The following is a 13,137-nucleotide window of genomic DNA, read 5'->3' as shown; positions in this document are numbered from 1 at the left end:
TTTACATGTCCCAGGTAACGAAGTGCATTGTGGTACGTTCTTGGAACGTTGATAGCAATTGGCACCTAAGCCTTGTGACACTAAAACCACTAATAACTGAATTCAACTAAATCAAGTTAAAAATGTGTAGAAACCCTAGGCCTTGCAATTGTCGAACCGGTTGTGAACCTTGTTCTCCAATTATCGTTTTAATCAAACAATCAAGTTTTCATGTAATCAAAAGAGTGCAAGTTTTTCGTAGTTAAGTAATCTAGTAACAAACTCGTCGGTTAGTTCCGACACTCTTTTCAAAACAAACAAAACTATTAATCAACATAGCAAGCTTCATAAATTTGTGACAAATATTAATAATCAATCACGTTCGTGCACAAACCACAAACTCTTCGTGGATTGACCTCGTACTACCACTAACTTAAAGTTAAGGGTAATTCAAACTTATAAATATTATCTTTGACCTGGAAGCAACATCCCGTTCATATATAAGCATGTTTAATGTATAAACATGTATGAATAAAATTCCGAGAAGATATAATCTCGATGTATAGCTCAGTTTTAAATATAAATGTGTATTTCATGATTGTTTGCGTATTGTGCATGCATGATTAAAAAGTATGATATAAAATGCGATTTCCATTATGATCAAGTCTCGAATTACAAGGATTAAAATGAAAATATGAATTACAAATATCTGAAAAAGAATCAGAAAATACGGAATGCTAGAATTATATCTTTAAAGCACTACATACATCTATATTATACACTTTTCATATTCCTCCAAAATACTAAATTATGTATTTAATATCTTCTGCATAAAACAAACGTATCCGATAGAATCTTACTTATAATACAACTATTGATAGACTTTTTCTTAAAGAGGCGAGATGAGACCACACCTTATCTTTTACCAACAACATAGAAATGTTACTCCCTAGAAAAAAACCCCACCTCCAAAAGCTTTTCATACAGGTTTAAAACGGGTCAAACTCGACGAAATCTTGGCAACCCATTTAGTTTTCAGCTCATTTGAATAGCCTTTTACATGAATTCGAAATGGGTTAAACAGGTCGAAATTTCTATACTGATTGTTTGTTTTGCGACATACAATATTTTGACATTTTGTGACTTTTGGCTCATATTGACCATTTTTTCATATTAAATAAAGTTAAGTTATGAACATATTTTTTTATTTAATATTGTATATGTATTTGTATTTACTTAGTAATTAGTAATTAGTAATTAGTAATTCAGTAACATAAATATAATTAAAAAAAAAACGAGAGCAACAACATACTAGGCAAGTACCAACATGATATTAAAATATAAAATTCCCCTTGAAAATTAATTGTTCTTCCAACCAACCCCCTTGGTTTGTGTGAAATTACCTTTTATTTCCAGCACAAGTTGTACGAATTAAAGCCAAACAAACAACACACAAGTCTTCCTTCTTACACACTAATCATCCTCATCCTGCCACCCCCACCCCCCACCCCCAATTATTATATCAACAATATTTCACTCAACGTCCACCCCACCCACCCCCTTTCAATCCCTTGCTTCTCCAGATCAAACAATTGAACCCAACACCAACTGTTCGATCATATGCCTAGCAGAACAACCAGCCAATTTCAGCTGCATTTTTTTCAATTCTGAATTCTGGGTCTTTGTTTGCTACCATGGAGGCATCGATTTGGATTTCAACTAACTGGGTTTGATTAAAAAAGGTAAGAATTCAAGCTGATTTGTGTTGGTAAAAATTGGGGATTTTGATTACAGTTTGTTTCCCCTTTTGCCAAGATGTTGTTGTTGCTTGCTTGTTACTCATTTGGGTCAAAATTGTGTTGTTACTTTTTGTTTACTTTTGTGTAGTCTTGTGTTGCTTCTTTAGTTCTTGCTTAAAGAATTGTGTGCCCTTTAATTTAATAAATAAATAGGAAAATTAAAAGGAAACCCTATGATTCTATGATGCTATCAACAAGTTATACAATCTCTTAGTTGTATGATAATTATATATAGAAGGTATTTAATTTAAGTTATATATACAATTATTCTTCCTGGTTTAACTAGTTGTTTCTGCTAGGGTTTCTGGCAACTGTTGTGAGTGCCTATGGTGAGGTTAGTTTTTTTTTTTTTTTTTTTTTTTTTTTTTTTTTTTTTTTTTTTTTTTTTTTTTTTAAGAGAATAATATTTTTAAAATTGTGTGGGAGGGGTTTTGTGATGAAATTTATATATGATTTATTTGAAATTTGAAATTGTCTTTATTTGTGTTGGACCAGAAAGCAGAGGTTGAGATGTATCAATGCAAACACCTGTCACTCATCATGCCTTTCTTGTGATATTGCCCATACTTGTATGCTCTTAACATTTAAAGGGTATTTTTTTGATGATAAAATGTAGTTTATACGTCGGGCTCGTGATTTACCAGCTGCTTTTTAGTTGAACATTAATGAGGGATTATATTTATTTCTTTGTTGTGGACTTGATTCATTATGAACACAAGTATAAACGAACACAATTTTCTATTTTTTTTTTTCGTGTATAGGATTGATATATCGGTGAAGAGCACTGTCATCCGAATTAATATCGGGCTGGCAGATATATAAAAAGATTAAATATAACATGGGATGCTTTGTATCGACCCCAGAGGATTCAGGTGGGAAAAGAAGGCGGCCGGGTAACATCGGTGAAGTGTCGGTTTTTGTTCCGGGTTTAAGGATTCCGAAACCTGTGGATTTTTCTGAGTCACTCGGTGACCATTTATGTAAAAGTTTAGTTGAACGGCTTTCTGCTCTTAGGACACGTATAGTTGTAATGGCGGGACAAGAAGCACCGTCTATCACAAGAACACGGAGAAGAAACGCTACCCAACATGGTTAATTGGTTACTTTTAAAATTTAATTTATATATATTTATAGTCGTTAGTGTGAGAATATTCTAAGCAATCAATAGCGGTGTTATCGGGCTCTTCCAAAATAGCGGTGTCAAATAGCGGTCTAGAATAGCGGAACCGGTATCATCAGCGCTGTTTACCGCTATTTGACCGATATTTTGGATGCCTTGATTGATGTGGACTCAGAGAAAGATTTCATGGCTTACTATTAGATCATGTTTCAAATACTAGCACTTTTGAGTTTTGATGTTACTATTATCATTATATATGTTTTACGTTTTATCTATGTATATATATAAATTCTGCATGATATAAAATTACGGATATCCCACAGCGATAACTAGGGCTGCAAACGAACCAAACGTTCGGCGAACAGTTCGTGAACCGTTCGGCAGGAAGTTCGTTTGTGTTTGTTCGTTTATTAAACAAACGAACACAAACAAGAAATTTTGTTCGTTTAGTTAAATGAACAAGCATGAACAGATGGCGCGTTCATTCATTTATGTTCGTGAACATTCGGTAACGTGTTCGTTTGTGTTCGATAGTTAATTAGTGTTTTTAGCTTTTATATTTTATTTAAATATTTCAAATTCCGACAAATAAAATATTTAATAAGCGTCAATGTATTATATATTTTGTTCATGAACGTTTGTTTGTGTTCGTTGGTTACCATTTGTGTTCATAAACTTTAGTTTGTGCTCATTTGTGTTCATAATTGTTCGTTTTCATTCGTTGCCTAAAAATAACAAACAAACACAAACGAACATGAACAAGTTCATATCCTTAACAAACAAACACGAACATAAAATCTCGTTTGGTAAGTGTTCATGAACAGTTCGTGAACACATATATTTCTTAACAATTGTTCGTGTTCGTTCGGTTCGTTTGCAGCCCTAGCGATAACTGCATAGATTATATATACGGATATCGGCCCTTGACCGCTAATTGATTTTGGACCGCTATAACTGCATAGATTATATATACGTTTTTTTTTGAATTCTTGTTTTTGCAGGAGGCTCAACTTTAGGTGATCTTCTGCAAGCCCTTGAAGATTATTTACCGGTCCTTCTGGGACTGGTTAAAGATGGTAAATTATGATCTAAGTTATCTTGTTAGCTTATGTAATCCATTCATATGATACAAGATTTTGTTCTTGATCGCTATGCAGGAAGCCCGTTACAACATAAAGTGCAATATACATGGATAAACCAGGAGGATGAATCAGAGGTAAGTAAGAGTCGTAAGACAATAATATAAGAGTGGTGTTTGGATGTGTGTTTTGAAAGCACTTATAGTTATTATTATTATTATAACTTTCAGGAAGTCGGGATGTATAGTGCTTGGTATGAGGTATTATCTGTTTTGCACTTGATGGCAGCGTTATCACTATCACAAGCAAACTTGTTGCTTCTCCCGAGAACGTCCACCGATGGTTATTTGCCTAAAGTATCTGAAGGTTGGTAGTTTCGTATTTGATGAAAAGAAAGCTTCTTCTAGAGTTAATTGCCATTTTCGTCTCTATAGTTTGTCCAATCACGCCAATCCAGGCAAAATTTTAATTTGTACCATTTCCTTCCTCGACGTTCTTGAAACATGCCAGTTTCGTCCAAAAAGCTGACGTCTGTTAAAACTTGCTGTTTAATGAAGGGTAAAACGGCATTTTCCATTTTTCTTTTATTTTCCTTTTTTTAAAACCCTACTAAAATCCCTCCCCTTTTAAGAAAAAAAGGAAAATGACGTTTTTACCCTTCATCAAACAGATGGTTTTAAAGTTTTTTGGATGGAACTGGCCTGTTTCAAGAATGTCAGGGACGGAAATGGTACAAGTTTGGCCTAGACGTACATAACTGGACAAACCACATGGACGAAAATGCCAGTTAACTCCGTATTTTATGTGCATATCGAATGAAAACATCAGTTATTTGTAAGTGGTTATAAAAATGTACAAAATTGTTTGTGGGTGAACTAACCTGACCAAGTTTGACCGATTTATTAATCTACTTATCCTGCCACCTAACATGATACTAACATCTGCTTGATAGTCGCTAAAGTACGTACTAGAGTATTATGTTGTAAAGACTACGCAGCCATGGTGGCATATATAATCCTTTGACTTTAGGTGGTAATTTGGACTGAACAATCATTGGTGTTGTTAAAAATATATTATGGATAATATATTTAATGCTTCTAAATCAATAATGGAGAATGGTATGTTTGTGTATGTCTAATAAAAGTCAACAGAGCTGGGCCAAATGGCATGTTTTAATTTGTAGGGTATTTAATGTTTAGTAATTATGACCGCCATGCATACATGCATGTTTCACATTATAAACCGAATCGCCAACATGGAATCACTCCCGTAGATGATAACTTATGCATTTAATGATATATATATATCTTATTGTCAGTCTTGCTTATTTGTATCATGCACATATATATATATATATATATATAAAGGAAGGTTAACGTACATTATGGCTTAACGTACATCACGTACGACAGGTAATTACGCACATTCATTTTAAAATCACGCACGTTATAACTCAAAAATCCAAAATCACGCATGTTGAAACACAATAATCACGCATATTGAAAACATTATTCACGCATGTTATAAAACAAATCACGCACGTTGTCGTATGTGAAATACGTTAAGCCGTAATGTACGATATACTTTTTCTATATATATATATTATAGGTAATGTATTAATGGGTGTTTAAGGTTATAATATCATTATGCATTTTCTGATATATATCTCATGGTTGTCAATAGCGAATAGCAAACGATAGCGACAATTTACCTATATGCTACATAGCGATAGCGATAAAATAGTGGGCGCTATTTCATGTTTAGTGATACACTAGAAGAAAATTTGAGAAATATTTTACAAAAAAAAAAAAAGTTACAAAAATCTCATTGTCTGTCGCTAAATCCTACATAGCACCATCAATCCGCTTTGCTACGTAGCGCGCTATAGTACTCGCTACGGGAACTATTGACATCTATGAACTATCGGGTGTTCGGTCTTGTTTGTATTAACATGAAATGTGGATTTTTCTTTAATATGACAGAAAGCAGGAGATCTGCAATCGATGTTTTGTTAAAGGCAGCAGGATACCTCGATTGTGCAGTAAAGCACATTCTTCCACAGTTGTCTCCTGAACACAGGTTCGTAGATTATTTATAAATTCTGGTCTCCTATTTAGTGTCATTCTACTTTATAGGAATTTTATTTATCTATAAGATATCTGGTTTTCTTTTAGGAGAGACTTGCCAGTGGACCTTGCAGAAGGAGTTTTGAGAGCGCTATGCCTTCAAGCACTAGGACAGGTATCAGTCCACACAACTTTTCTTCTGAGAAATGTTGACCCATTCATAGTTATTAAAGGCGCGAAGCGCACTCTAGGCGCATAGGCTCCGATTAGGGCCTAGGCGATAGGCGCAAAAAAAGCGTGGGCCCGAGAAAAAAAAAGCGCACTTAAATAAAAAAATTAAAAAGTTCATTAAGGGACTCAAAACCAAAACAATAATGTTCATACTAGCACTTAAAAAGTATAAGATAACAAAATACTTGGAAACCAAATCAGAAATAATAAGCTGATAATGAATACGAACAAAACTAAATAAAAAAAAAATACTGCAGAATATGTAGAATTAAATCAGAAATATACTAATTTGGATTTGAAAATTTCAAACTGAGATCTGGATCATTAGTGATATAATCGGATGGTTATCCCTGTAAATACTGCAGAATATTAGGGATTTGTGAATTAAAAGAAATTGTTGAGTCGTATTAGTTGTGCGCTATATTTACCTAGGAAGTAGGAGCGCAGTTAATTCGCATCGCTCTAAAAAATCGCCTAGGCGCCAAAAGCGTGCGCTTTTGATAACTATGGACCCATTACAAATGAGTCAATATGGGTTGTGTTTTATCTTAAACAGGGTCAAATAATTTCTTTTTACCTAAACGGGTCAATTTGGGTTGCGTTTTGTGCATTTTGAATACACTTTTGGCGACCTTCGACCCGTTTAATAGGTTTGACCCGTTTAAGATGAAATATACAATGTATTTTGATAAAAATATACCTATAAACAATTTCTAAAATTTCCTTCTGGTGTTTCGCTAAACATAAAATAGCGCCCGCTATTTCATCGCTATCGCTACATAGCGTATAGGTAGCTTGTCGCTACTGTCTGCTATCGGCTATTGGCAACTATGCATATGACATGTTTGTCACATGTAACCATGAACTAAAAAACCAACAATCTTGTTCTCACGACCAGTTGGGTTTATAAAAGTGTTGATTTGTTTTATGATGATTATAGCTGCATCAGTGCCTTTGATTTGGTGCATAAAACACCGATATCTTTTTGACCTTTTCACGGATTCTAATCTAATAAAACGATTTAGGAGGTTTTCAAACATCTGGATACGCACTGGTTATTTGTGACCCGGTTGACCAATCTATCCATTTAACTAGTTTTGCTTTTAGCTAATCATTTATCTTAACTAACCCATTTGACCCGTCAGAGATAAGACCTGACCCAATTGACCCATTTAAATTGGCCACCTCTAGTAGCAAATATATACAACATAACCATAAGATCACTGATTTGAGTTCTTATATGTTGTGTTAAAATCAGGGTGTGGACATACAACTCGGGCTTGCAATAGACAGTACCAAAGCCACTCTTGCTGTCAAGCGAAGGCTTGCTTGTGAGATGGTCAAGTATTGGCAGCAGGTAATTAATTATTCTTCATATTTTCACAACTACGGTCAGTAGATAGTGCAGAAGATAATATATTTTTTTTTTAATTTCTTTTATGTAATAACAATTGAAATTTCATGCCATATGTTCCATGCTATGCAGTTAATGCGCCCAAATTCAAATATCGGTCAAGGGCCGATATTTGAAATATAGGTTATCGCGGTGGGATATCGGTAATTTTATCATGCAGAATTTATATATATACATATATAAAACGTGGGGATGGATCATGAGAAAACTAGTTTAAATGAGAAAACCAAAAAACTAACTAAAAAGCCTAAAAAACATACTATTTTTTTTTTCTACAAATTTTTTATAAAAAATTACTATTTTTTATGTATGAAAAAAAAATTTTCAATTTTTTTTTCGTACTGCACATGTGCACTAATATGGAAAGCCTAAACCACTTAACCCACCCCCCACCGACACCCCCCAAAAACCCAACCCCCCCCCCCCCTCCTACCCACACACACACACACACACCCAAAAACCTAATCCTAAACCTCCAAAAAACTTAACTCTAAGAGCTAAGCTAAACTCAAAAGCTAATTTTAAGCATGTAATGCATATGTGTAGTACACATATAATGCACATGTGCAGTACAATTTTTTTTTTTTTTGAAATTTTTTTATATATAAAAAATAGCGATTTTTTTATAAAAAAATTGGTATGTTTTTTAGACTTTTTTAGTTAGTTTTCTAGTTTTCTCATTTATATGTAGTTTTCTCATGATCCTCTCCCTATAAAACGTAAAACATATATAATATCAAAAGTCAAAACTCGAAAGTGCCAATGTTATGTATAAAACGTAAAACATATATGATATTAATAGTATCATCATCACGATAATAGCAGTTTGGATAATAGTCAAATATCGGTCAATATTGCCGACAATAGGGGTTCCGCTATTTGGAACGCTATTTGACACCGCTATTTTGTAAGGGACCAATAACCGGTATCCCATCGTTATTAACTGCATAGGTTCCATGTTTTGCTTAAAATTCTTAAAGCACATTATCTGTAGTGTGACGGTTGTCAAAAACAGTTTCTCCGACTTTAGTTCTCTTATTAGATTTACATTATAATGCGGTAGACGTAGGCGTCAACGTTAGCTTTTTCATTATTTTAACTTTTATGCAGGCCCAAGATAATATTACAAACCTTCCACTAGCAAATGGTTGGGGTGAGAAACACCGGTTTTATGTCAAGTGGAAATATATTGAAGCCAAGGTATGTTTTCTATATACTTCTTATATTTGTAATTACAGCTAGAACTCCAAAATGGCTTCTTACATAGTAATTTCAATATAACGTTCTTAAAGTTCATTCAATTGATTTTTAAGAGGAAATTAATTGGGGCCCACAAGGCGATCAAGAAAGCCCCTCAAGGCCTTGAGGTGGCGCCTCGTGCACATTTGGGTCAAAGTTGGTCAAAATTAGGGTGATATGTAAAAACAACCAAAGGGATGAAGAGATTATGAATGGTTTACATGATAAAAAGGCTAATATGATATGTTAAATAGACGAGACATGCAACTTTTGGTTGTACATGAAGCTTATGTTGTTGTACATAAGGCAGGGCCTCGTATAAGTGAAGCCCTTGCCTCACGCCGCTTTCAGGACCTGAACGCCTCGGAGCCTCATACTTTTTTAAACCAAGGTTTTGACCCATTACCCAATCTGCCCCGACCCATTCTGCCATCTCTAGCGATAATCATAAAAAGGAACCATAATACACTAACAATGCTTTCTGTGTTGGAGCATCGATGTGTGTCATGTGCAATTTGCTACAAAAATCATGATCATCATCATACTCAGTAAATCCCACCAATAGCAAAGCTAAGATCGGGTTTGAGGATGGTAAGATGTAGACAACCTTACCTCTACCCCGTAGGAATAGAGAGGCTGATTCCCGTGATTCCCTCGGCTCCAAATTTGCTACAAAAATAAAAAAAAAAAAAAAATATTTTCATGGGCTTCATTAAATGCAATTGGGAATAGTCGGCGATTAATCGTTAGTTGGCCAGTCACTGAGTAAATTTTTTACAGTCCATTAATCTCCACCGTAGTTGGACCTAGTCAGCTGGCCAAAAATCGGCAATTCCGGTCAAAACACTAAAAAAGTGGGGAACCGACTCAAACGAATTCTGTTTGGACTTGTTCCAGCGGCATTGGAACCGGTTCATCGAACCATAAGTAGAAACTAATCCAACTATAAACCCTAAAAAAATGATTTGTGTGTTTTTTTAAGTGGTTCTCGCGATAATTGGTGGTTCCTAAATGATCCTCACCCTATATGTATATATAGGGTTAGGTTCATTTGTGAACAACCCCTTGATAGTGAACTGTGTGAACAAATCCTAGCCCTTGATTATCAATACACAACTGTAAATCATTGGCCAGGATTTGATGATGAAAATACACTAGTGTATTTTAAGATTTGATGATGTAAATCAATGGCCAGGATTTATTCACTCTAGAACCCCACCCTATATATATAAAACTGAAAATTACATATGTAAATCCCAATCCAATTAATCCTGATTCAACCCGATTAATCGCTAGTTGGTACCCCCTTGGCTGACTAGCGCCTAGCGATTTTTACAATCATGATTCATAAATCTTAGGTAATCAATCAACTGATTTTTCAGCCTGTTGGCTATATAGAGAAAAGATCCATCACATATGACTCTTACATGCCCCCTTATTTCCTTTGACAAATTATTGCACGCCTTATAATTCAGTTAATCGAATTTCTTTGACACCATTTGTAGGCAGCAGCGTATTACTATCATGGATTGATTCTCGATGAAGGTAACACTGAAAAATCACATGGAATGGCTGTATCCGCTTTACAAGCAGCCGATGAGTATCTGAAAGAGAGCAAAAGGGCATGTGAAGCTTTTAATACAGCTGTTCCTATCTCAAGGTATAAGTTCTTTCTATTGTTGACTTTCATACTCCAGTCAAAGCTTCGTTTTTAGGTATGGGTGGGGTCCAAGTCGGGTTGACCTAAGAAATTTATTAATAATTACTATGTCAAATATAATCACAAATTTATATTTCATTGAGTAAATTACAAAAATCGTCCTTTATGTATGTCACTTATTGCAAACTATATCCTTTGTCTTCAATAATTACAGAAAACGTACTCGATGTTTGCAAACCCTTGCAAGTTATGTCCTTTAACCCTAACTCAGTTAATTTTTGTGGTTAAATCTGAACAAACGGACCCCACATGAGGGTATTTTTATGGTTAAATCTGACCAAATGGACCCCACGTGAGAGTAAAATGACCAAAATACCCTCACGTGAGGTCCATTTGTCAGATTTAACCACAAAAATTAACTGAGAAAAAAAAAATAGGGCTAAAGGACATAACTTGCAAGGGTTTGCAAACATCGAGTACATTTTCTGTAATTATTGAAGATAAATGACAAAGTTTGCAATAAGTGACGTACATAAAGGACGATTTTTGTAATTTACTCTATTTCATTTAGTTGAGATTATTCTATCATATCTCTTTCTGTCACAGTTCCCGAAATGTTATATTTGTATCAGAACCTGTTGTATGTGTGTTGATGTAACATTCATAACATTTGTCAAGATTTATTATCTATATTTTTTTTGAAGAGTAGAATTATCATGATGTTGCGGTTTCTTCACTGTTTTTGTTGTTCATAAATTAGCAAGTCTGCAGTTGCGACTAAAATAAAATAATCAAGTGTTATTTTCGAATCTTGATTTTCACATTTTGATGCAGAACTCCACCTCTTTGGGGAACTATGAAGTATCTCTCTGAAAAAATTCCGAAAGACACTTCTAGCAAGGTTCGCATCAACCGGGATTTATATACTTACGAAAAGTAAGTCTTCAGTTGGGTCCACTTTGCTGCTTTCTATGTTTTTCTCTTGCATTCACACACACACACACACACACGTATATATAATATACACACGCACACATACATACACACACTCGATAAACATGCTATAAAACACATACTCTATGTGGTAGCAAGGTTTAAAAGAACGGAAACGAGTTTCGAGGCGTTTTCCCTTCGCCTCACCAGGCGTAAGCCTCGAGGCGTAAGGCCGAGGCGGTATTAATAAATAAATATAAAAATTATATATATTATAAAAATAGTAATACTAACTAATTTCATCATCAGATTCATCAAAATTATCAAAAACATCAAAAACAACCATAAAAATCCCATGAGGCGCAGCCTTTCTTAGCGCCTCAGTCTCGTTTTTTGGCTGTTTCGCCTCGAGGCGCACGCCTCAAGCGTTTTTAAAACCATGTGTGGTAGCAACTATTTAATGCATAGCAGAATTCGAATCGAATGACGTTTTCTGAAATTTGTGGTTTGACCATTAATCACTTGGTTTTCATGCAATACATATCTTTGTGTGCATCGGTAGATGTATACTTGCATCATGGAAACAATTATTTTGCATCATGGAAATATCAGTAATTTGTAGTTATTATTCTAACTTATTATTTGTTTGTTCCGGGTCGAACTTTTTACTAATCAAATTTGAATAATGAGTGTAGAATCATGGAAACGGCACCGACTTTACCTGATTTTGCTTTGGCCCTGAAGCCTGATGAATATCAACTCCCTGACGTTGACCCGTCATGGAACGATGAAAATGTCAACAAGGGGCAGAATGGAAACAACAAAGATTAAGAACAACTACAACATCATACGATTATGATGTGTGAGCTTGACATCCAAAACGTGGATCGTTGTCGCTTGAACATTTTTTGTGAATCATTTCGTTGGCGAGTTTGTTCATAAGCGTTGTCAATCAACAATCGGTCATAAGAACAATGTATGTTCAAAAGTGTTTAATATGAAATATGAAACTTGTACACTGTTGAGATCTTTGTGGAAGATTTGAGACCTTTTGTCCTTTAGATGTGTAAAATATCATACATTGTATTTTGGTGGTGTTGAATCAATTGTTTCATGGTTGTTTTCTGCATACAGAAACTGGTTCAGGTAGAAATCCTCAAATTCTTACAAAGTCCAAGTAGAATTCTAGACTACTAAACAATGATAATCGATAGCTAAGTTATGGCAAGAAGAGACAAAAAGGGTAATAATTATCTTTTTTTTTGAACGGCAAATTTCTTTTATTCCATGACGCCTATGAGACTTGAACTCAAGACTTCACTCTCTCAAGGTGTATCATTTATATCTACCATGTTCTTATATCATTTATATTAACGAGCATAATCTTTTTTATACGTCATTATTTTTGCTTAGAAATTATGCAACAATCGAAATCTTTTTATCTTAAATTATCATATTGATGTATTGTTTAAAAAGGTTTTTTACATATTCCCTCTACTAAGCTGACTTATTACATATTTACACAATGATAAAATTCAATTATATATTTCCACTCCCTAACTCATACGTATTACATATTTCCTCTTTTTTTTCTGACTATTTTACCCTTAATGAACT

General features: G+C 34.4%; 1 protein-coding gene across 2 annotated transcripts; it reads left to right on the top strand.

Moving 5' to 3' along the window:
* Positions 1–1,417: 1,417 nt before the first annotated feature.
* LOC110865878 lies at positions 1,418–12,649 on the top strand. Of its 2 annotated transcripts, none has more exons than XM_022115208.2 (12): positions 1,418–1,721; positions 2,540–2,869; positions 3,900–3,974; positions 4,056–4,114; positions 4,208–4,343; positions 5,960–6,056; positions 6,152–6,218; positions 7,533–7,631; positions 8,799–8,888; positions 10,433–10,587; positions 11,422–11,523; positions 12,216–12,649. In XM_022115208.2, exons 2-12 carry the CDS (start codon positions 2,617–2,619, stop codon positions 12,349–12,351), a joined length of 1,269 nt encoding a protein of 422 aa, XP_021970900.1. In that variant the 5' UTR covers positions 1,418–1,721; positions 2,540–2,616; the 3' UTR covers positions 12,352–12,649. The 2 variants fall into 2 exon arrangements, with proteins under 2 accessions (XP_021970900.1, XP_021970901.1); XM_022115209.2 differs by lacking the exon at positions 1,418–1,721 and adding an exon at positions 2,274–2,347.
* The last annotated feature ends 488 nt before the right edge of the window (positions 12,650–13,137 follow it).

The sequence above is a fragment of the Helianthus annuus genome, chromosome 6 (genome assembly GCF_002127325.2).
Source record: "Helianthus annuus cultivar XRQ/B chromosome 6, HanXRQr2.0-SUNRISE, whole genome shotgun sequence".
Classification (NCBI taxonomy): Eukaryota; Viridiplantae; Streptophyta; class Magnoliopsida; order Asterales; family Asteraceae; genus Helianthus; species Helianthus annuus.
The sequence above is the reverse complement of the archived record's forward strand: the minus strand, read 5'-3'. Positions and strand labels throughout refer to the sequence as shown.